At 42.0% G+C, this 25011-nt stretch overlaps 3 protein-coding genes across 3 annotated transcripts; 2 read left to right on the forward strand and 1 right to left on the reverse strand.

Annotated features, from left to right (window-relative positions):
- Positions 1-2668: 2668 nt before the first annotated feature.
- LOC119651340 (mitochondrial import inner membrane translocase subunit Tim23) lies at positions 2669-3749 on the forward strand. The gene is made up of 4 exons (XM_038054894.1): positions 2669-2860; positions 2945-3209; positions 3274-3443; positions 3502-3749. The coding sequence occupies exons 1-4, from the start codon at positions 2812-2814 to the stop codon at positions 3621-3623; spliced, it is 606 nt and encodes a 201-aa protein (XP_037910822.1). The 5' UTR covers positions 2669-2811; the 3' UTR covers positions 3624-3749.
- Positions 3750-9021: 5272 nt separating this feature from the next.
- Positions 9022-17519, reverse strand: LOC119651039 (protein transport protein Sec61 subunit alpha). Its single transcript, XM_038054357.1, has 5 exons — positions 17067-17519; positions 16764-16831; positions 9928-10629; positions 9477-9866; positions 9022-9384 (listed from the first exon to the last, which is right to left on the reverse strand). The coding sequence occupies exons 1-5, from the start codon at positions 17071-17073 to the stop codon at positions 9121-9123; spliced, it is 1431 nt and encodes a 476-aa protein (XP_037910285.1). The 5' UTR covers positions 17074-17519; the 3' UTR covers positions 9022-9120.
- A 281-nt stretch (positions 17520-17800) lies between these two features.
- Positions 17801-24430, forward strand: LOC119651040 (probable phosphomevalonate kinase). The gene is made up of 4 exons (XM_038054358.1): positions 17801-18057; positions 23596-23719; positions 23781-23980; positions 24051-24430. Exons 2-4 carry the CDS (start codon positions 23637-23639, stop codon positions 24341-24343), a joined length of 576 nt encoding a protein of 191 aa, XP_037910286.1. The 5' UTR covers positions 17801-18057; positions 23596-23636; the 3' UTR covers positions 24344-24430.
- The last annotated feature ends 581 nt before the right edge of the window (positions 24431-25011 follow it).

A 25011-nucleotide genomic window follows, 5' to 3' on the forward strand; every position in this document is an offset into this window, starting at 1 on the left:
CGGTATGAAAACCACATGCGCATGTTTTCAGGAGTTTGGTGCATGTCTGAAAGATTCGATAAATCTCTACAACCCAGAGTACAACCTTATTTTGCGGATTCTGTCATTACGCAATCTCATCCATGAGATTTATATCAGAAAAAGCTAATTATAGACCAACAAATAATTTTCCCTCTGTAATTACTGACTTGATATTCTTAAACAATTTGATTGGCATTACCTCTAAACGGGGCTCTGATTAGCGACTTCAGGTTCTAAGAAGATTCCCTCCAGGAGCTCTCCGTCTTTTTAAGTGAGGATAGTCTTCTATGTTCCTTGGCCAAAATCTTACTAAGAATTGCAGAATCGCTGATACCCTCTTCGGTCTGACAGTAACCCAGTTAAAACCGCTTCCTGGCTCTTGTTTCGCTGACAATATTTATGCTTGTAGCAGATGTTGAAAACCACCGTAATCAGTTTTCTGTAATTAGACTGATCTTCGTTCTATGACGGTCGTAATTCCGTTTTTTTTTTTCTACATTTCACCGGCCCCAATCTTCGACTCTTATTCATCTCTAATGCGAATGCTACCATTAGAAATACCGGCAAGTTTGGTTTTGATGACTTCACCAGGTCACCAGTCGATCCTCCTTGAGCCTCTGAAATGGATGGAGAACTTCTACAGTAAGATTTGGATTGAAAAGTATCTAACTGAGATCCGCGAAGGATCAGACGTTCTCTTCTTCTCCATCTTAAAGGCCCTATTATCAATTAATAGAGTGATATCAAAAACCTCCTCCAAAACGTCATAATTTTCCGTGCTGGAAAAGGGAAAGTTTGGTTTACTGCCCTATTACAAAACGTTAGGTTTGTGTTAATAACAAAGTCGACAAGAAACTCACCTCTTTCATTGGTTCCCTAAATGCCCCGAAGCGTGTATCTCCTATCAACAAGTTGGCTTTCCTCGAAGCAATGGTAGACGTCAAATGTTGTAATTCTTCCGGTGATGTTAGTTGATCTTGAGCCAGGGGATGTATTTGTTTACCATACCCTCCCAGTTTGACCATAGTTAGATCATTGAAACTCAGATCCGAACATACAAACTTGTACAGTCTCTTCTGGGGAAGGATACATGATTCAGGCTTGTCGCGGTCAATGCTTCTTATGCTGTGATTTAAATTGCAATTTTTGTTTTGTAGCTCCCAGCATGCTTACCTCAAAGGTAAATCCACCTCTACAGTACAGGCAGTATACCCTAGCTACTTTCTTGGATATAGAGGTTGCAAGGTTATGAGCCAGTATTCTTCACCGTTGGATCAAAGATTGTCTCTGGAGTCGGCGCTGGGGTTTTCTCGAATACACACAGTGTATCCGAGTCGTATGGTCTCCCAGGTTTCGCAAGTGTATTTGACGCGGAAGTACTGGCGGTACTGGAAATCTGTCGACGGCTGGAGCATGATCCGAACCCCAAGAGTGACGACATCCTCCAGGCTGATAATGCAGTGAGAAACGCACTAAACAGTCTGGGCAGCACGCTCAAAGTCAACCTCCTCTGGTTTACCGGGCATGGGAACATAGAGGGGAATGAGTGGGTTGACGGATTGACCAGGCGATGCTCTGCTCTTGGCAGCCCTTCCCCGGGTACAGTCGGTGTCTCGCTGGCGGCTGTCAAGGGCGCAATCTAATCGCATTTCTTAGCGGTCACGGACCTTAGATGGCAAAGGCTTACCATCTGTGCCAAGTCAAGGAGGATTTGGTCCGCTTATAACATAGCCTGATCACGAGAGTTCCTATACCAGACGCGTATAAATGCATTCAAGATTACTGCGGTCTGCACGGGATACTGGCCATTAGAGGACCATACCGCCAAGCTCGGCATACCCGACAATTCGCATTGCTGAAACTGCGGAGAGGGACGGGGGGGGAGGGGGACTCAGACACATCTTCTGCGATTGCCCAGCTCTAGCTAGAATCAGGGGTAAACCATTTTTGGGGAACCTCAGAGAAATTTCTAGCTGCTTTCCGTGCTACGGGCTGGCTCTGAAGATCCGAGCCGGCTGGACCAGCAGTCACGGTCTTCACCGAAATGCAGTCAACATCATTGTGTCGGTATTTACGACTGACAAATCTGTTAGGGGAGTTTGGTTGGTTGCCGCCTTGGTGACCGTGGTGGTGCCAAGCGATACACCGCTGGACTCTCATCGTAACAGAATTAGCGCCCAACGTGCGGCTACAGTTGTTGCCTACGTAACAAATGTTTGTACACAGAATACTCGGCTGTTACATTCTTGTACTATAAGAGACCAGGGCAATTGTGGTGAAGATACTATTTTGGCGTGAAGGCACCATTATCCTTGGAAAACACCTGCCTACAGTACTCGCCCAATGACTCATATGAATGACTAACATCGTGTAAAACTGCCTTATAGGAAACTAAGTAAAACATCAATAGTCAAGAAAGTGCTGTTTCCAGCTTATAATCACATTTTCATCTCAATCTTATCAACTTCAAAATGCACTACTAATAACGATCCAACCGCAGCATACCAATTCGGGAGAGAAGAGGTAATTGTCCTGGAAAAGTTCGGGTTTATGTTTCCGGTTTCTATAGTTGACACTACACTCTTAAAAACTAAACGTCGACTTTTCAAATTAATGGAAACAAGCATGCGAATCCCCCTACTGTCAACTTTTTGACATTCATGTTGAGGCACACGGCGAGAGATCTCATGCGCATAAGCTTTCGATTTCATATTTTGTTCTATAGAATTTCTGCAAAAAAATCGAATTGTCCAACGAAATTACTAGAAGAATCGCATTAAATCCGACATCATGACAGACGATTTTCTAAATAAACCTCTGTCGCTTGCTTCACCGCCCGGTAAGTGAATTGTATTACGCAACTTATCAACGAATTGTTGCAGTACATGCTGAGCTGCTTCTAACCTTTCATTCTTCCAAACAGCACCAACACCTGGTGTTTCCGAGCCACATAAAATCACACCATTATCACCGTACCTGAACTATGACCCGCGATTCTTGCAACAGGCGCAGCCGGAATTCATATTCCCCGAGGGAGCATCTAAACAGCGTGGTCGCTTCGAATTGGCTTTCTCGCAGATCGGAAGCTCAGTGATGGTGGGAGCAGGAATCGGAGGAATGGCTGGTCTTTACAATGGAATCCGTTCCACAGCAGCAGCAAATCAAACAGGGAAATTGAGGAGAACACAGTGAGTGACAATTGTAACACAAAATCATGTTCCGGAGCTCATTCTCTTCACAATTTGATTATAGACTTCTGAATCACGTCATGAAACAAGGATCAGCGACAGCGAACACATTAGGCACCCTGGCCGTAATGTATTCAGCGTTTGGTGTGCTTCTGCAATGGGCGCGAGGTACAGACGATGAACTTAACACTGTGATAGCCAGCACGAGTACGGGTCTCCTCTACAAATCCTCAGGTAATGCCGGTTTCACACTTACTTTGCTACAAACTTCATAAACATTTTCTGATTTCAGCCGGCCTGAAGAAATGCGCAATAGGCGGCGGGATTGGCTTGGGGCTATCCGCGCTCTACTGTTTATACACATTAGCTAAGGACGATTCATCTAAGAAGTTGGGATTTAAGTCATATTTATAGGGAACTAAAATTTTACGTGTCCGTGCAGTTAAGATGTCTCCGAATGAGTATGGTTTGCGTCTACTAGAAATGGAAGCTTAGAGGAAAATCATGGGCGTATGGAAAGACAAAAATATAAAATCTGCTAAAAAAAACGAAAACATGAATGCAAAATATAGATTAGTGAAATCAAGACAGTGTTTGTTTGCCAAGTGTACGAATTAAGGTCATATTTGTCTGACGGTGGTTGATTGGTGGCGGAGGATTAATCTATATTTTCTCAGAGGGTTGAGGGTTGTCATAGTTAGGCTAACACTTAATTACGCTTTCTATCCTGGCGAACTACATTGCCCAACCGCATTCTCTCCAGGGTGCCGGTTATGAAAAGTAGGTAAACCGAAAAATGATTCAAGAGGCCGGAAAAAACCTTGTAAACACTCATGCAAACATGAACAGCATCAATTCATCAAATGCGAACAAAAAACCGTCAGCTTTAAAACATCCGGAATTTTTGAAATTCCGATTATGACATCATATCATGAACCGTGCAATGTAGGTTCCTTCTCTATAACGGTGATTGGTGGAGCATTTGTTACGTCTCACCCATTTTGGTGTCGGAAATTTTGTTTTGTTCACCAGGAATTTACCTCTTTCGAGAAAATGATTTTTTTAGTAAAATCCCAATCGGTTTCCATCTCTTGAGTCTTGCTTGGGTTTATGAACCAAGAATCTCTTACATGGATAGTAATAACTGTTGGCGCGAAAATCAAATTGGATTTAAGCCTTGAAGTGTGTTAGAACACTTTATTCAAGACCATAATGATACACTGAAAGTCTCTGGTACACAGGATGAGGCAATGGGGTCAGCATTGCGCTCGCAATCATCAAAGGCGATTCGAGTCAAGTACTCGTTCACATTTGAGTCGGCATCCAGACACAATACGAATCCCTATGCCACCAGTGAGATAAATGTTGTTCAAAAATCGAAATGCTCCTATTAGGACTCCTGACTTGGCTGTGTAACTGTAAATAGAATTAAATTTGCTCAAATATGATGCAGTCCCGAATTTAAAGTGAACTGTGAAATGCCTCAGGTGGTTATTCTGGATAATACTAACTATTGCGAACGGTCCTAACTGAAGACTATTATTGTTCCCGAAGTACAATATCGTAGTCATCGAGGCTTTACAGCCCAATTCGAGCCTTGGCCTTCAGAATATCCTTCCTCTAACCAACTTCAAAATCCGAGCAATAATGCACGGTCTTATCAACAGAATCTGCCCAGCGCTTTAGGGGTTTTCCTACCGATCTTCGTCCTTCTGCTCCTCCTTCGAAAACCCTTTTAGTTATTCGAGCATCCTCCATACGTTTACTAGGGCCAGCCCATTGCAACTTTCGAAGTTTTGTTAATTTGAAGACTTCAGGCTCGTCATATATTTGGTACAGGTTGTGGTTACATCTGATTTGCTATTGACCACCCTCTCGTTTCGCTCCTATAATTCTCCTCAAGACCTACCTCTCGAAGATATTGAACCGTTCTTCGGAAGTTTGGAAGTTAAGATCTGCGTTTCCCAACCGTAACGCAGTTCTTGAGAGCTTTGCTTTCCTGTGTGCAGCTGAATGTTAACATCGCCAGGACCGAGGACGGTCATCGTATCGCTCATAGATTTCGTAGTTATATAGGCTACGGAATCGTCCATCCTCATGTAGGGAGGATTCTTCTTCCGAACGCGGCCAAGAGTTCGCAATTTTTCTTGCTATAATAAAAACCCAAGTCTCTGAGGAATACATGAGGACAGGAAAGATCATTGTCCTTTACAGTGACAGGTTTGACCCTATGGTGAGACGTTTCGAGCGGAACAGTTTTTGTAAGTTGAAATAGGCTCTGTTGGCAGCCGTGCGCGGATTTCTTCATCGTAGCTGTTATCGGTTGTGATTTTTGACGCTAAATAGGAGAAATTATCAACGGTCTGAAAGTTGTAGTCTCCTATCTTTATTCTTCCCGTTTGACCAGTGTGGTTTGATGTTGTTGGTTGGTTGGTTTTTGGTGCTGACGTTGCCGCCATATACTTTGTCTTGCCTTCATTGATGTGCAGCCCAAGATCTCGCGCGGCCTGCTCGATCTGGATGAAGGCAGTTTGTACGTCTCTGCGATGATTTGGCAGCGTGCCTTTTGTGTCCACAGGCAACTTTCGTATAACCTGCTCCAGCTCCAGATTGAATAGTAGGAAACACTATTATGACGAAAATCACTTTGGGAAAAATATGTGTGAATTAATTTAAATCGTAGAAATGACAATTAGCCAGGACACCAAATTTTATAAGAGTAGGGCGACTATTTGATTAGAATGAATGATAACCGGTGACTCGAATATCAATGTAAAAGGAGCAAAGTATTCGCATGCTACGCAAGCTTGTGAAATGGATCTAGGGAAATAGTGTGTGTATTTCGAACGAGTGTTGTAAATTACTTGTGCGGATTCCGAATATTAAAGTCTCGGGGTTTGAAATAAAGTTGATTTAGGAAGTCCCAGGTTCTTACATAAACCAGTCCGAGTACCAAAGTCTCGGTATCCATGTGGACATCTAGAGCAAGTACGTAGCACTATATAGTATTCGCAAAACAAAACACGTTACTTACCGGGTCTACAATTGTATTTATGAATAATTCGCCTAAGCTAGACTTACGGGGATTAAGGTTAAACTTATGGAGAGAGAAGAGAGAACTCTACCTCTTCAACCTTGACAGAAACTAGAAGTTACCTCCCTTAAAAAAATATATCGCCTCAAGGTGGGGTTATTTTGATATCATCATAGTGAAGTTTGAATTTTCAACCCATTTCGGAGGAGGAAAGAATGAGGAGAATATGCGGAAGGAAGAGTTGACGGTTTGCGGCGGCCACCGCTTTAAAAAAGAACAGGCTTCCAAACATCCTCAGAATTACCTGGAATAACTTAGAAGTTCCATTTAGTTTGGGGCGTGCTACCTCCACTAAATTATGCGTCTACGCGATTGTAATTAGGTGGTGTATTAGATTTCGAAAGGTAATTCCGCAGGTAACGCTCGTCTTACTCGGCCCACCGTATTACTCCCATAGGGAAGAACTTCGTCATAGATGGTCCCAACTTTGTCTGAGTGAGGAGGAGAAAGTCACTGTTATCTGAATGGCCATTTAACACCTAGGCGTCTGAGAAAATAGGGGGATAAATTTCACTTGGACTAATAGAATTCACTCAAAATATTACCTATTTGTTGTAGAAGGCTCTTGAATCTTCTTTATTCTTTATAAATGGGTACCAGTTTGACTGATTCCTTGGCTACAACCTTCTCCTTTCGTCAACGATTTATGGCTGGGTTTGGGAATATGCGAACCCCCTTCGACAATGGTATCGTGGTTCCCCGGAACGCTCGCTTGTGCTATATTCAATGAAAATTTAAGCGATATAGCCTGAACATTCTGGGGTCAAGCGATGTAAGATGACAAAACTCCTCTCCTTCTTGCTGCACTGCGTTATTATATTTTGGTAAGCCGGACAGAAGTAAGCGTCAATCATGTATTGGATTAATATGTACTTACTGCATCTATAAGGCGAGCATTATTATCCAGGGAACAGGTATCAGACGTAATAACTACGAAATTCCGGTCCAGAGTGAAGAAAACCTCAATGGTATAGCGGTTCGTACCAACGGAGACTTCCAATACAGCGAAGGGTCCTTTCTATGAGCAACTAAATGTAGTCGAGGAGAGGCTTCCCGAAGGTGACCTGATTGTGGTGGGTGACCTAAATGCCTTGGTGGGCTTTGATAATGCCTTGATTGGGCATATGACGGGAAAAAACGAACTTGACAACTCTGTAGCTTTCTACACTATTTGGGCACAGTGCCTGCAATAGGATCAGTTGAGTTTCAACAAATCAGCACCATACATTTAATCGATCGGCGATTAGCAGCTGATTTAAAAGTTGCTTTCTGAATATATGATATAAGAGATGCACTCACATTGGCCTTAAACGAGATTATCACCTGACGGTAGCTTACGTTTGTTTGTGTGTTGGGTCTGCAAGTATTCTCAGATGTTCACAGCGTAAACTTCCTAAGCTTAACACAGTTCGCTTTCTGCAATGGGAAAACTATGTTTTAGACCGGACAACAGATATCTTGTACAGCGCACCGCTCCGGTATAAGTAAAGTTATCGGCCCCGTCTCTAACGTTCGTCAGAAGAAACTTGAAAGCGCATTGACCAGTGCAATGAACTGGAGGTCCTTATTACTGCTGCGAATAGGAACGAACTTGATGCTTGAACCTCGACACCTCAGGAAAGTAGAAGAAGGGAATGATAGTCAGGACTCCATAAAAGGGGGAGGGTATTTGTGTGCCATCGAAAAGATAACACCTAAAACCATCCAATCCAACCAAAGCAGACCTCGAGAGCTTGACCGACCGAGAGCATGTTGGTTTCTGGATCCTGTACTGTCCACATCAACACGTTGCTGATAATTTAAGGAGGTCTCCATTTCACCTGTTCTTCATCGATTTCGAGAGCATTTCAACAGGGTCAACTGGAGTGCTATGCGAAGGAGGGACACCCTGAAGAAACGAATATCTATAACGTTTTTGAAACATTCTTTCGCCGATATTATTCTGTTCGTCATCGGCGGCGTCCTTCATGCTGCCTTATCCAGAGGACGTGAAAAGCTACAATGGAACATGAAACCTTTCCTCAAAAATTTGGACTACGCTGATATTTGCTTGCTCTTTCGATGGTCTCGTCTATGCTCCTTAGCCAAATCGAATGACTCTGGATGTTGAGAAGGATACCAATAGTCGGACTCAAAGTGAATACTACTAAAATGAAGGTTCTCAGTCCGACAGAACATCCTATTTTTACTATCTGCCACACCAACGTTCTCTGTGTTACTATATGGGAGCAGCACATGGGAAATGACCGAGACTGTTATTCGAAATCTCCAAGCCCTCGTTGATTCCTATGTCCTCCATATTATCGGGGTAATCTGGTCCGAAACAGCCTACAACGGAAATTACGTCGGCGTATGGGCCACATACAGCAGGCGTATTGATCAAAAGATGGAAATTGCAGTGGATAGACCACAGAAAGAGCGACACAGCTTCATTGCTGGCTATTCCATGCAATCGCACCCACTATGGCAGAAAGGGCGACGATTGGTTCGGTAACACAGAACAGTAGGGAAGGATGTATTTCTCGAGAGTACCTGGAGGGAGCTGAAGCACATGTTTATTGAAAATAAAACCACCAGCTTTCAATTTTATATAAATTAACTATTTTTATGTAATCAAATTATTCATAGTTAATGAAAAATTAAAAATAAAATTAAAAAAGTCTCTCAATATTCTTTGTAAATACAAAGAAAATTATTACAAAATGCAAAAACCACAATTTGGGTTTTCATTTTTTTCATCTCTTTTCTATCTTTTGCATTGTTTTTGTTGGTTTTTAACTTTTTTTCTGTCTCTCTCTCCCCATGCGCACTGAGCTCTTAGAACAATAACGTGCTCATGCCACCCATTTCTGATTGTTCTTTCACAAAGATTTCAAAGTATTGATAGATGATGGTGACGGCCAACAGGATACCAGTTCCTGAGCCGATAGCTCCTAAGAAATCAGCTAATACGGATAGCGCACCGATACACAAGCCACCGAAGGCAGCTGCTGTTGGGATGTATCGGTTCAATTCGTGGATCATTGAATTTTCACGATGTCCTCGCATGACCATGTGTTGTTCCTTGAGTTGTTTGGCGACCTAAAGATGGACAAAAAGTTTTATTTTGGTTCATCAATGCACTATTCTTCAGAATACAAAAAGGTAGTAGGACTCGTTTTTTGACTACTTACATCCTTCGCTGAGCTGCCTGAAACATCAATCCATGTCTTTGAGAAGAAAGCACATGATCCCAACATGAAAATAATATACAAAACGGCATGAATTGGATCAGTCAAAATGTGTCCAACACTTTCTGGCGGTGACAGGTAGTAACAAAGACCTCCAATTGGGTATGAACGCGCTGGGCCGCCGCCTCCAACATCAGCCCAAACACCGAGTAGATTGATAAAAACGTTTCCGTGGAACTTGACCGCCAACATTTGAGAAATAACGTACAAATTGGAGACTAACGCTGATTGCAGGATAATTGGAATGTTTGATGTGTAGAACAATTTGATTGGATAACTGCTGTATTGTCCACGATAACGGGCAGATTTGATAGGAAGATCTACACGGAAACCCTTGAATAAAGGAATCAGATTAGTGTTAAGGATTTTTATAGGTGAAATGTGTAGTGCTTACTTGGAAGTATATAACAATAGCGAAAACAAGAATAGTTGCCAACAAGTTCATCAAGTTTGGTAAGTTTTGTCTGTAGAAAGCTTCACGCAATGCTCGGACCTTATCGGTACGTGTTGCCATCAAATGGAACAAGGCAATTACAGCACCTTCGAATTCAGTTCCTCTGCCAGTGTTCACGGTAGCTGGCGAGAATGCCTTCCACACAATTGTCTCACAGATGTTTGTAGCAATAAACAGTGAAATACCAGATCCAAGACCATATCCTTTCTGTAGCAATTCATCCAACAACAGCACAATCAAACCAGCCGCAAACAATTGGATAATAATCAAAAGGCAAACACCAGCTCCAATTTCAGCCGGATCTCCATACATTCCAGTCATTACGTAGACAATGGCTTGACCAATTGTAATGACCATACCGAAGAGTTTTTGTGCACCGTTGAATAGGGCACGATCTTTTGGCGTGTCACCGACTTCAATGATTTTTGCACCGGCCAACAGTTGCATGATCAATCCTGATGTTACGATTGGTGAGATACCCAATTCCATAAGTGTACCACGATTTGAGGCGAGAATAACACGTATCCAGTAGAAAGGATCAGCTGAATCCGAACTCATAATACCGAATAGCGGGATTTGACAGCAAACGAGGAAAATGAATAGTGTTATTGCGGTCCATAGCACCTTTTCCCTGAATTGAATCTGAAAGAAAATAAGATATAATCAGTTAGATGAAGATTTTCCAATGTAGTTTAATCGAAGAATATTTAATTATTGTTCGAATGAACCTAAAAGGATAGTCAATATAATGCAAATAAGTGGTAAAAGTCCAACTGGTTAAAACTGACGTCTTTTTTGCATAAACTGAATATAAATTATTTCTATCATGGGTTTGAGTAGGAAAGGTTAAAAGGGCCAGGCACTCGGGCCTTCTACTAGGCCCATTGTACCACCTCCTGGAGTCGCCTATTTAACGGTTTCCTGCTTCTGGCGTACACAGGCTTTTAGGAATCTGGGAACGCCTTACAGAGAGAGAGTGCACAGATTCTTTCTTAAAAAAAAAATATTCGTCTAAAATGTGAGGGGGCCGGCAGCTAGATAGGAAATGCAGAATCGTTTCCTTCCCTTCCTTCCGCACATTGACTACATATAGCCATCCCCATTCTACGTCGTATTTTAAGAAGCAACGTTCAGTTGAAAGCCCAAATAAATGAATTCGAAATTCTCCATTTGGTTGCGGACGCCCTTGCAGCTTAACCTTAATAATAGACTTGACATTGAATATTGTGGTTCCACCATGGCGGAGCGCATTCTTCTTCTGCACATATCCAATAAGGCTGTATCAATAATTTTTCTCTTTTGTTGATTACGACAGAGTATGCCTTCTCAAAGACAATTGAGGATGTGTACATCCTGTGAACTCTTTATGATGGCGAACCTAAGGTCTTAGCTATCGTATTCCTACAGTACTAGACCAGGATTTCTGATATTACTCGTGGATATAACGCTTCCAGCTTAGCTGTATGTTGAAATCCACTCCGATATACTTGACTGTTGACACCAGCTAAATTTTTACCTCTGATAAGGTGGGTAGCGTTGATCCAGTTCTCCTCCCGTCTACCCTTAGACCGTTTCGGTGGCACGAACTGGGGATAATCTACAGAGTTGTACCCAAACGGTTAGATACTGTGCACCCAAACTTGAGCATCATTTAATTGTCTGCAAATGCTTTGACAAAGCCTTTGTGTCCCCAGAAGACGTAGCGCATTGCCCATTACCAGGAGCCGTAGCAAGGGAAAGATGGCCCCTCTCTGTTGGCCACCCCTAAAAAATGTTGCTTCAATAGACTTCCTTCCGATCACAATATAGGAGGTCTTTCGCTACTTTAGCATGTAAAGATTCCAACGGATCAATTTCCTCGCCACGACGAAAATAGCTGCGGACAAAGCATAGTTGAAGGCACTTCCGATATCCATGTATCTGCCTCAGGCATACTCCGTTTTTGATAAGTCCTTCTACATTTTTTCCGTAAGTTGCTATCTACGTAAATTTGCTCTTCTTATAGGCGTGCCCGCTGCTCACAGGGCCTGAACGCGCTGTCCCCAAAGCTGAAAAGATGCAGTGTCTGCTGCATGCACTCATGCACTTTCTCTGCGATTGCCCGGCTCTGGCTCGAGTCAGACTGCGGACACTGGGTAAACCATTCTTTGGGGACCTCAGTGAGATTTCTGGTTGCAGGGTCGGAGAGCTGCTTTCCTTCGTGAATGCTACGGGCTGGCTCTGAAGATCCGAGCCAGCTGGACTCCGCTTCCCTGTTCCTATAACAACAGTCACGGTCTTAGGAGTTTGTGGCATCAAAACGGCGCACCAAAGCGCTAATTGGGCTCCTCGGAGCGGCCACTGATACCTACCTACCCTACCTGCAGTGCGCTTCGTACCAAACTGTCAGTCACCGCTTTTTGAACACTACGTTTCAAGCTCTCAAAAGAATCGGAGCAGAATGAACAGAGAGACTCAACCAAAGGACATACGTTTTATAAAAGTAGTTCATTCGTTTCCTATAGTTCTTTTTAAGTAAAACTGGTAAAAAGAAAAGTTTCCAGTTTATAGATTTTATTTAAGGATTGTTTCGGACACAAAATGCTTACTAAGGGGCGATGTATAGAAACATCTCAACAAAATTGCCACGAGTAACTATCAGATTTTCTTCAGGCGATTCCTACGTCAATGTCATCGCTATAATACAGGAAATTACTGATATTGACTCCCAGTCGACACAATTGGGAAATAAACTTTTGATTTTGTATTCATTGCGCCACTTTCAACTTGGAGGATATAAAACCGGGCAACTATCAGTCCTCAATTGGAGCAACAAACGATAATTCTTAGTAAGCGATAATAATTGAGATGAAGCATCGATAACGGGAATAGATACAAAGAATGAAAGTGATTCAGGGATCGAATCAATAAAGATAGAGATAAAAACGTTTTCCGATCTGTTCATGTTTGAAAGTAAATTATTAAAATTATAATCACGACACTGATAAAATTACTTAATGAAATGGAAATGGTAAAAAAAACAGAAAAATATATACAGTGGTCAAAGAAAGTTTATAAACAACAGTGAAAAAAAAATGAAAACGGAGGTAAAAGTATGAGAAAAATAGATTGATTATGCCCAAATTTTTGGTACCGGTTTTAATTCCCGGCAAACACTACCTCAACATTTTAAAAGAAAATCTGTGATAGAGTGGTGAGAAAATAGGCATCTTACGACTCGTTCCAGCTTAACCAGGATAATGATCCGAAACAAAGCGTATGCAATCCGGGCATGGTTCCTTTACAATTGTCCTAAAGTATTAGCCACGCCTCCCCAATCACCGAATCTCAATCCCATTGAAAACCTATAGGAGCAATTGTACCGCAATATTCGTCAGCGTCCACCCGTCACAAATAAAGCAGATATGAGAACGTGACTCTTCGAAGAATGGAATAATCTTCCAACACATTACCTTCGAATCTTGATGGAATCGATGTTTCGTCGGTTGTTAGCAATAATTAAAGCCAACGGTGTATACAAGAAGTATTAAAAAATGTTTTGATACCGTTTTTTGAGCGCGATTGATCTCATTATTTGTATGCTTTTTCTGATTGTGAAGTAGGATTTTCTTTCATTTTTCTATGGCTGTGCTAATTTGATTCATTATTCTCCATTTGTTTGTACACATGTTTTGAATAATGTTTCTTCTGTGTGTCTGCCTTCTTTTCTGGCATAATAAACGAATTGTTTTCCTACATTTCCTCTTTTTTTGACTACTGTATATATAAAAGCTAAATGAAAATCTCCTCTAGATATATAAGGACGTTTATCGCTGTCACGTGTTATTACACATTGTTACATTCTACTCTAACTTATTTAAAATTACATTCAGTTGGGGTGGGCCACCGCAGGGCCACCATCTCATCTGGCCCCGCATGAAGAGGAAAGGAAGACAGGGACCACTCGTTGCGTAGATGCCAAAGTCAGCTCAGAGCTAATCCTTCCCCGTCCATCTCGCGCGCGTTAGGTTTTTTTCTTTGTGATTGAGTCCTCCCCCTTACTAGGACGCTAGGCAGTGTAGAGAGACTTTACATCTTCATTAGAATAGTTTACCCCGGGTGGGTTTAGTTTTGTTGACTATTGAGTTAAGGCACATAATGAAATCTCTGTGTCCTGACAGGGAGATGATATTTGAGAACCAAGAACCCCGGCCCTCATCTCGTCGAACTGCTAGCATTCGGGTTAGCCCCAGCACGTTCCGTCCGGTTCCATATATTGTCTCGTGCAGTTGATTTTCTCGACTGGAAAACCTGTTAGGGGAGTTTGATTGATTGACAGCCTTGGGGACCGTGTCGGTGCCAAAGTGAAGCAACGCGGGACTCCGACCGTAACATAGTTGGCGCCCAACGTGTCACCTGTTGCGCACGTAACACCTGTCGGCCAAACCAAAACCAAGTGACTGTGGAGAAATTCCTTATGGTGGCACCGGGAAACGCTGTACTCACTTTGATTTGCTGGCCATGATGCATAGGCGAATGCACGGTGGCCTAATTAGGCCGATTAGATCAGAGTCTGCATGGGGATTCATCTGAAGTGGCCTTGCCCTTACTGGTGCCATGCTAACCGGGATAGCATCTGAATTCTCATGTTCCAGGAGAAATTCTCACCCTTGTGGGCGCATCATGGGGGTTGTGATTACGCTCAAGCGAACAAGAGACCTTCGGGCCTTAAACGTGGATTGTGGTTCAACACGGGTGCCATACTCCAAAGTTCGATCGAGATTTAGGTAGGTCTTGCATCCAATAGTATGAAAGAACTGAGCCGCGAACTCAGTATAAACTGGTACCGTTGTGCTTGTCTCAGCGAGACACTTTGTGGTCACAAAATCAATCCGTGTCTTAAGAAGACCGTGGGATTAAGTCCACTGAACAGGTGCTGACGTAAAACCCACAGATACGTAACCCCTCTATATAGTTTGAGGGTCTCTTTCGGAAGAAAACTCCAGCGCGATAATGAGCACCATTGCATCTTTTTGACTTTGTTAGTTATGGAGTCAACATAGACCTTTACTGCTAGTGAAACCGAGATCATTCTCCCCAAGATTTTTTGTGTTCAAGGAGGACGCTACTTATGTTTAAACTGAATATCTGAATAATCTGTGCGGGCCCTCGAATAAGGTGAAGGTACAGGATTTTCTAATGTTAATGAGCAGTTTGAGTCTGTTGCATTGGTTGATGAAGAAGCATGGCTACTAGCGCAGGATGTCTTCAGCATCCTTTCTGGCGTCCCTTGTTACTACCAGGAAGAAAGTCGTTCGCATAGAGGAAAATATTTACTTTATTGGAACAGCGGACCTAGAACACATCCCCGGGGCAGGCCATTGTTTACCGAAGTCTGTTGACGGTATATGAACAGTTTTCTAATGAACATGATCCTCCAGGTTCATAGGATAATGTCAAGGGGGAGATTTATGTTTGGCATCACGTTCATCACCATGAATACCTGCCATGTAGGCATAATCCGACGGTCCTCTTCCGACACGGATTAGTTTGAGACTGGCACAACAGTACTGGTTTATACTGAGTGCAGGCTCAGTATTCATACCAGTGGATGCAAGGCCTATCTAACACCCCTGCCGCAACTAAAGGACACGGCACCTGAGTTGTACAGCGCAACTCCACGCTTGAGGTCACAAGAAGCTCTCCCGCGATGTAGGCATACCCACAACCACAATGAAACTTCCACAAGGATGGTAACCGCAAATAGCCTGGCCGGTTAGGATCCTGCACGAGCATATGCTTTCAGAGGGACAGATTCATCCTCTTATAACCCTTACTGATGTGGAACAACTTACGAACGAAATGCTATAATCAATGCGATGCCGTTCCCAACGATGTCCGACTGGGAGTCAATTTTATGGCTCATTCTACAAAGAGTAACTAGTTTTGTTCCAGAATCTAACCAATTCCAAACAGCTTAATTGAAATTAGGCGACCTAGAGAAGTTATAGTAAATTGAAGGCCTTACGATATGAAGATGGATAGAATTCATGGATCCCAAAATTGAATATTTCCTACAACTTAACAATCTTTTATTCATATAATTGGAGCATAATTACATATCGCGATTCCGAAGTTGATCTAATTTCAAAATCCTGAAAGTTAACATTTCAAGCGTAATATTAACAAAATTGCGTGTATTCAAACATGATTCAGCTTCGATTGCAGCATTTCAAATGAATTAGTTCATAAAAATGCCCCCGTTTAAAATAACATATTACATTCCATGCATTATAACTGTATTCCACGAGGAACAAAATTAGTAAAGTGAAAGTTAAGAGTTGGAGCCAGTTGGAAGCCCCGAAAAAATCTCTACACACGCCGAAATGTCAGTAGATTGTTCGGTTGGTGATGTGTGTCTTGTCATCATCTTCGTTCATATGCGGCAACACCAACAAGCTGTGTTTTGGGAGGAACACTTTCGGCACTATCTCCCAATAGGGACACGTTTTGGCACAAAAATGAAAATAATTTGTCAAAAATGATTTAATTGAGGTTGCGCACACTACGTGGATCGTTTAATGGACGAAATGATGGGTGACTTGTCCAAGTTCGCCATAAAACTGGCAGCGCGCTTGACACTGTAAAGCACCGGGGTCATCAGGATTTATTGGACCAAAGCGAATAAATCGGCGCTCCTTTAACTACTTTATGCACTATAAGGACACTCCGTTGCAGCAATATATCACAGAGAAATTAAATTAATTGGATTAAAGCCTAGGAAAGAGTTAGCTTACCTTTCGTTCGGGTTTCGCAATTTCTGGCAGTATACTGCAGAAAGGCTTTATCACCTCCAGGAATTTAACTGAAATTAGATAAAATAATGTCTTTAGCAACAAGTTTCATTCATACTATGGCCACTACAACTAGATATTCATGAAAAATTCGGCCAAAACTAAACTTGAACTTGTATACGTAAGCAAGGAAAGGTGAGACGGAAATCGTCATAACACGGGGGAAACTTTCTCGCACGGTTCACCCACACCGAATTTATCACAAAAAATCACTAGAACTACGCCAATAATCCGTAAAATACTTACTTCCCATTGTATTCAATTATCTACAGACTTGTTTAACTATAAAACGAACAATATAAATTCACTCTTTCTACAAGAAAACTTTTCTCGAAATAGTTCCCACCGTGGAACTTGGTCGTCTTACGCGTTCACACTACTATCGCCGACGACATCCGTATCGCGTATGGGACTGAATGTCTCTCCACAAACCTTCAGTTTGCTTTTCTGAAACTTCGATCTGTCACTGATATTCCACCTTTGCTCGCAAAATCACTCACACCGTCTGCCCAATTCCAACTTGCAAGTAAGTGGCAAATGTGAATGTCTCGAAATGAGAGGGCCGCGACTGATTTTGGAAACGTGGTCCACCGTTGTACCGCTCTTTTTCGCCGACGACGTCGACCAGTTATGTAGTGGAGATTGGAGTGGACGAGAACGAAACGAAATCCTATGAACGCAATCAAATGGACAGACAACTCATTACACGTTTACGAATTTTCTCGTGTGGAGACAAAACTTTGGGGAACTTTCTCTTCACAATCAGGTTGGCCAACTTAATCAGCTGAGATATGTGTTCAAAAAAGGAGTGAATTTATCATTTTTAGAGTATCTGAATGAAAGAAAAATACTATAACAGCATTTAATGGAAGATGGAATAATCTCAAAGGATAAAAACTTCCCGAGCTTCAATTTTTGAATATCACATGATTGAGTACTTGTTGGGGTAAGTTCAGAAACTGTGACTGGGTTGTCCAAGTCTTGTCATCAGCTCTATTCGGTCACTCCTAATAGTTCAATTGAAAAAAAAAGCATGAATTCTTGAATGAAATTTGTTTTCATTTAACATTTTAATTTGCAAGTGAATACTTAGCAACAATTCCATGCAAAAAGTACTATTAAACTGTGAATGTGTATAAGTTTTCACTCATGCAATGATTACTCAATATTCCGGTGAACGATGGTGTTGAGGAATGCTTGAATTATACACTTTAATCATCTTTTGTTTATCGATAAGGTGCGTATAAGTGAAATGAGAGGCACTTCTGAAAGAACGGAAATCAAAGACACCACAGAGCTATTATATTTTGATGAATTTATGCTGTTGAAAGTGAATTACAGTATAACAGCTACAAAAGAAAGTGCAGTCCTTTCTAATTTGTTTTAATTTCCTGCTCGTCAAAAGGCATTCGTTTAACATTTTGCTGCCAGTTTATACCAGGCTACTTTGCTCGAGCTTATGCTATTTCATTGAGTTTGCTATATACATGAACATTAGGAACAATTTCCAAAGATATCTAAAAATCAACCATTATTTGGATGCAACGGGGAACATTCCGTTGCTTTGTATATTTTCAATTATTTTCTTTAAACACTTGTGTCAGCGTCGTTTTTATCGCACCAAAAAATCGAAATTACTCATATTAAGGCAATTTCAGTTCTCTTTCGTCGAATTTCTCAATTTTAACTGGCAACGAAACTGCTTATGACTCCAGAAGTTTTGTTCCGGAATATTGAAAATTTATTGGCTTTTGCTATTCCAATATAACTAGTTTTTATAAAAACGCCTCTCATGATTGTTTGGCCCTGTCTGTTCCACCGGCTGCCGCAATGATATTGTTCAGATCCTTTCTTATGATGAGAGTCCAGGGGTCGGGTTCTTCATCATCATCAACAGCGCAACAACCGGTGTCCGGTCTAGGCCTGCCTTAATGAGGAACCCTCCCAGACACCCCGTCGGGGTCCACCAATTCGATATCCCTAAAAGCTGTCTGGCCTCCTGACCTACGCTATCGCTCCATCTCAGGCAAGGTCTGCCTCGTCTTCTTTTTCTACCATAGATATTGCCCTTATAGACTTTCCGGGCTGGATCATCCTCATCCATACAGATTAAATGACCCGCCCACCGCGACCTGTTGAGCCAAATTTGGTCTTGGTATCGCTAATAGATTTCGTCGTTATGTAGGCTACGGAATCGTCCATCCTCATGGAGGGGGCCAAAAATTCTTCGGAGGATTCTTCTCTCGAACGCGGCCAAGTGTTCGCATTTTTTTTGCTAAGAACCCAAGTCTCCGAGGAATACATAAGGAATGGCAAGGTCATAGTCTTGTACAGTAAGAGCTTCAACCCTATGGTGAGACGTTTCGAGCGGAACAGTTTTTGTAAGCTGAAATTCATCATCGCAGCTGTTATCGGTTGTGATTTTCGACCCTAAATAGGAGAAATTTTCAACGGTCTCAAAGTTGTAGTCTCCTACCTTTACTTCCCGTTTGACCAGTGCGATTCAATGCTGTTCGTTCTTTCGTTTTTGACACTGACGCTGCTATCGTGTACCTGGTCTTGCCTTCATTAATGTGCAGCCCAAGATCTCGCGCCGACTGCTCGATTTGAATGAAGGTAAGATTGTACATTTCGGGTTGTTCTTCCCTTGATATCAATATCGTCAGCGTAGGCCAGTAGTTGGGTGAACTTGAAGAGGATTGTGCCTCCCGCATTTACATCAGCATCGCGAATCACTTTCTCCAGGGCCAGGTTAAAAAGGACGCATGATAGGGCATCCCCTTGTCGTAGACCGTTGTTGAGTGGAATGGTCTTGAGAGTGATCCTGCTGCTTTCATCTGGTCTCGCATATTGGTCAGGGTCAGTCTAGTCAGTCTTAGCAATTTCGTCGGGATATCGAATTCTCTCATGGCCGTGTACAGTTCTACCCTGGCTATGCTATCATGGCGGCTTTAAAGTCGATGAAAATATGGTGCAACTGATGTCCATATCCGGCCTAGTAAGATAGCGGAGAATATCTTAGAGATGGTACTCAGCAACGTGATACCTCTATAATTGCTGCACTGTGTCATATCTCCCTTTTTATGTATGAGACAGATAATGCCTCGTTGCCAATCGTCAGGCATTGATTCGCTGTCCCATACCTTGAGCACAAGTTGATAAACCACTTGGTGTAATCGGTCGCCTACATATTTAACCAATTCGGCTGTAATTCCATCGGCTCTTGGCGACTTATGGTTTTTAAGCCGATGAATTGCACGGACTGTTTCTTCTATACTTGATGGTGGCAGTATTTGTGCGTCGTCTTCAGTTGGCGGGACCTCCAACTCGTCGATGTTTTGGTTTTTCAGTAGTTCATCAAAGTACTCAACCCATCGCTCCAATATGCCCATTCTGTCGGAAATCAGATTTCCCTCCTTGTCTCGGCAGGGTGAGCATGGAGGTGTGTAAGGCTTCATCCTGCTGACTTGTTAATAAAACTTCCGCGCCTGGTGCGGTTGCTCCCTGGACTTTTCGAATTTACAGACCTGTTGGTTCTCCCAGGCTTCCTTTTTCCGTCTGTGAAGTCGCTTTTCCACTCGCCGAAGTTCGTGATAAGTCGCTGCGCGTAGCCGTGTTCTTTGAGAATGCAACATTACTCGGTATGCCGCATTCTTCCGTTCCGTAGCTAGCTTACATTCATCATCAGATCGCCTTTCCGACTCTTTTTGCGGATCTCTGTTGCCTGCGGTTATTGCGGCATCCATTTCTCTCTTATAAGTGTTGCGGAGGGCTGTGTTGTGGATGGCCTCAGTGTTAACTCTCACCTGATTGTCAGAGGGGATTCTGAGGCTGAGAGCTGGCGGCGTTCGATCAGCACATGGTCAATTTGGTTGAAAGTGGTTACGTCTGGAGAGGTCCACGTTTGTTTGTGGACCGCTTTCCGTGCAAACCAGGTACTTCAAACAACCATTTCGGTTAATACTGCTAATTGACTAATCCGCAGTCCGTTATCATTTGTATTTTGATGTAAACTATGGGAGCCAACGTATCGCCTGAATACGGGCTCCGTCCCTACTTAGCTGTTAAAATCCCCAAGTATGATTTTGATATCATATCTGGGACAGTATCCGTTCTACTGCCTCGTACAAAGTATCCTTCTCCGATTCTGCAGTCTCTTCTGTAGGGGCGTGAACGTTAATGAGGCTTGTGTTTCTAAATTTGCCTCGTAAACGCAGAGTGCATAGCCCCCCCAAATGCCGGTGTAATATATGGTGTAGCGACTCTTCTCCAGGAAACCCGTCCCTGTCCAACGCATCTCCTGTAATGCTGTTACATCAGCCCTATATTGGGACAGGGTATCGGCTAGCTGCTTGACAGCTCCATCTCTATACAGGAAGTACACGTTCCATGAGAAAATGTGCAAATCGTTATTCCTGTCGTTGCTGGGTTCGTCGTAGTGAAATCCATCCAGTCCGAGGGTCCTATTGTGGTTTCGTAACAAGTTATTTTCCGTGTAGGGTTGTCACCCCTACCCAACCCCCAACCTGGAGGACCAGTTGGTACAATTTGTTCCGTTTCTCCTTCTCCGTCTGCAGCTTTTCGTTAAAAAAGAGCTCCTAGTGGTCACCACTTGGAGGTGGAGATAGGGTTTGGTAGTAGAGCTGTTGGTGTTGGTTCAGCAAGCGTTTCCCAGGTTTTATGCTCCATCGTGGATACCTATACTACCCTTTGGCCACGTCGTTTTTATGGCATCAAAAAAGTGGAATTATTCATATTAAAGTGATTTTTCAGGTAGTCCTCTCAACTCTAAAGCTTTGTTCCGGAATATTGAAAATTTATTGGTATTTGCTATTTCAAAATAAATAGTTTTTATAAAAACGACTTTTATGTTTGTTTGGGCCTGTCTCTTCCACAGACTGTCGCAATTATATTGTTCGGATTTTTCATTCCGTCTTTCTGATCTTTCCGTTACTTTCTTGGCTATAGTAATCTAAAGTAATATTATTAAGTAACATTCAGGCTCGTCGTCGACATCGTAACTTTTACAGTCAATTTCGGGCCTTGGTTTTCTAGATATTACTCCACTAGCCATGTTGGTCCTTCGATTGCGTGTTCTCTCTTTAATACTAATAGTGATGCGCTGTCGTCCAGCTAGAAATCTCTCTGAGGTCCCTAAAGAATGGTTTAGCCAGCGTCTGTAGTCTGACTCTAGCTAGAGCTAGGCAATCGCAGAGGAAATGCATGAGTGTTTCCCTTCCTTCTCCGCAGCTTCGGCAATGCGAACTCTGCACTTTGCACTGATAAGCATGGTTCGAAGTACTGCGGATAACCCGTTTTGTGTCCGTCGGTTTTCTGTAGATTTCCAGGTCTACTTTCTTCTGGTTCCTCTTCAACAGCAGGTCCTAGGACGGTAATTGGCGTTCTTTTTCGATCTCTAGGGTGAACTCTGCACTTTGCACTGATAAGCATGGTTCGAAGTGCTGCGGATAACCCGTTTCGTGTCCGTCTGTTTTCTGTAGATTTTCAGGTCTACTGTATTTTGTCTCCTCTTCAACAGCAGGTCCTAGAAGGGTAGTTGGCCTTCCTTTTCCATCTCCAGGCTAACTTCGATACTGGGGTAAAATCTATTGAGAAAGTCGGCCGTTTTTTCACATCATTTTTCTTGATTACAGTGCAAATATCGTCCACATACCTCCTCCAAAATCTTGGCATCCGATCCGCCGAGGTTAACTTTGCTTCCAGGTTGGCCATGAATATTTCGCTGATGAACTGGGAAAGGGGTTTCTCCAATGGCACTTTTTTTTAACTGTTTATAATACTTACCCCTAAAAGTGAAGTAGTTTTCTTCCATACATACTTTTACTAGCTTCACGTATTTTTTCACCTTATCTCTAATTTGTAGATCCTTATGTTGTTCAAGAAGCTAGCCCTCTACCAAAAAGTTCGCTGCTTTGACTGGGATACTTGGCAGAAGGGCCATGACGTTGAAAGACACTAAGGCTCCGTCTTCCTCGGTTTCTCTAATTAATTGAAAAGTCTTGGTGAACTCACCTGAATTCTTGATCGATCTAGGCTGAAACTGTTTTTCCATATTCTGGAATTTCTTTACTAACCACTCACCAATCTGATGTGTGGGAGACATTTCGGCTGAAACGATTTCCATCATATCCTTGCCTGGTTTATGGATCTTCATTCTATCTTAGCTAGCTCAGCGTTGAAGAAGAGATTAAGTAGCTCTGGAGGTAATTACTTATTTGCGAAAATAAAAAAATACTTGCGACTCTGTTCTGTTTTTGAGCCATCGGTGCAGAAGGCCTTGGTATATCCCTCCACATATTGTTCTGGTTCATCCCAGTTTTCTCCACCTTTTAGATAATTTCATATCTTCTTCCAAACAGATGTATAGAGATCCGAGAATCAATCTACTAGGAAGCCCATATCGTGTAGAATTGTACTTGAAAGATATTTTGGAGGACATTTATTTGGTCAATTAGTTTTAAAAGATGGAAAATATTTTTGGTAGTGAACGCAACAGGCACAATGATTCGTAATTTTCTTTCAATACCCCAGTTTTATCTATGCTTCTGTAAATTGGGCGGAAAGATTCACTTTTCTTACTGTAATTGTACTTCTACATGCTCTGACCTATGATTCACTCCCGTTACACACATATTTTATCTCACCTTAACAATCGCTTTCATCGCAATACAATAGAGCTCAAAACAGAAAATCATCTTGTCTATAGTCTATGACCTCAGTTCACGTTGATCTCTTATAGCAACCTCCATTTCAGAACTGAAACATACTTCACTGCTGCTGTTTCTCATACCGACAATGGAGAATATCGAGCTGATTATTCTTTTCACTGGAAAACGGAAATGCGGGAAGGATTTCATTTGTGAAAGATTGAATAATCAGTAAGTGTCCACTCTAACATTTCAAAACGTGCTCTTAAAGTGAATTATCTGGGTTTTTCAGGCTACAGCCGCAGCTTTGTGAAATAATTCGAATCTCAGAGCCTATAAAATCGGAATGGGCGAAAAAATTGAATTTGGATCTTCAGATGTTGCTCAGTGACGGACCGTATAAGGAGAAATATCGAAAGGATATGATAGACTGGAGTGATGAAATACGAGCCAAGGATTATGGGTTTTTCTGTAGGAAAGCTATTCAAAAAGGTACGAAAGAAATCCATTGATAATCACACCCAATGCAATCGCTATTGATAATATCAACTCTGGTTTTCAGCAACCAAAAAAATAATAATTGTTAGTGATATTCGACGTAGAAATGATATCAAGTACTTTCGTGATACTTTTGATGATCGTATAAGGACCGTGCGAGTATCCTGTCCAGATGAGGTGCGGATTGCACGCGGATGGAAATTCCAATCAGGAGTTGATGATGTCGAGTCTGAATGCGGTTTGGATGATTACACCGATTGGGATCTGAAGATTATGAACGATGGATCAGTAGATGTTAACCAAATAATCGAACAAATAGTTAAAGAGTTTAAGTTGGATGATTATCTTATTATATAAGCAATATTTATGTATTTAATATTTATTTCTTTTTTATACTCTTAAAATGTTATTTATGATGCTGTTAAGGGAAAATATATTTTATAGAAATTTCTAGAAGTCAATGGTTTTTCCTTATTTTTGCGATTAGACTTTCATGAGGATATGATAATAGTAGGCATATCCTGGGCCATATTGGGGACGAATATATGATATATGATTTTACTATTTTAAATGCAACGCATCTCATCATCTGTATACCAAACAGTCGTAATTCTTCTGACATGCCGAGTCTTAGTAGTTCATTGTAAAAAGAGTTCAAGAGATCCAGCCCTAGGATCGACTTTGTCGCTACCGGCGAAATGTTCTTCCTCCTACATTCGAGGTTTCAGAGCAGGGAGAGGTCTCTCAGATAATATTTCATTATCCGTAAGAGGTAGCCTGACACATAGAAAAAATGTTTAGTTTGTCTGTTGCAGCTCTGCCGGATGGCCATCGGGTTGTGGTACCTTTTTATTTTTCATAGAGGGGACTACCCCTTACAGCTTTTCCATGATATCCCCGCCCATTTCCACACTATTGACAATAACTAGAACAAGCAGAATCAACCTCGTTGACTAGCTCTTGCTTGCAGTGAGTTTTTCTCTTATTTATCTTGTCCTGGCACCTCCTTTCAGATAATTTGTATT

This window comes from Hermetia illucens, chromosome 3, assembly GCF_905115235.1.
Source record: "Hermetia illucens chromosome 3, iHerIll2.2.curated.20191125, whole genome shotgun sequence".
Lineage (NCBI taxonomy): Eukaryota > Metazoa > Arthropoda > Insecta > Diptera > Stratiomyidae > Hermetia > Hermetia illucens.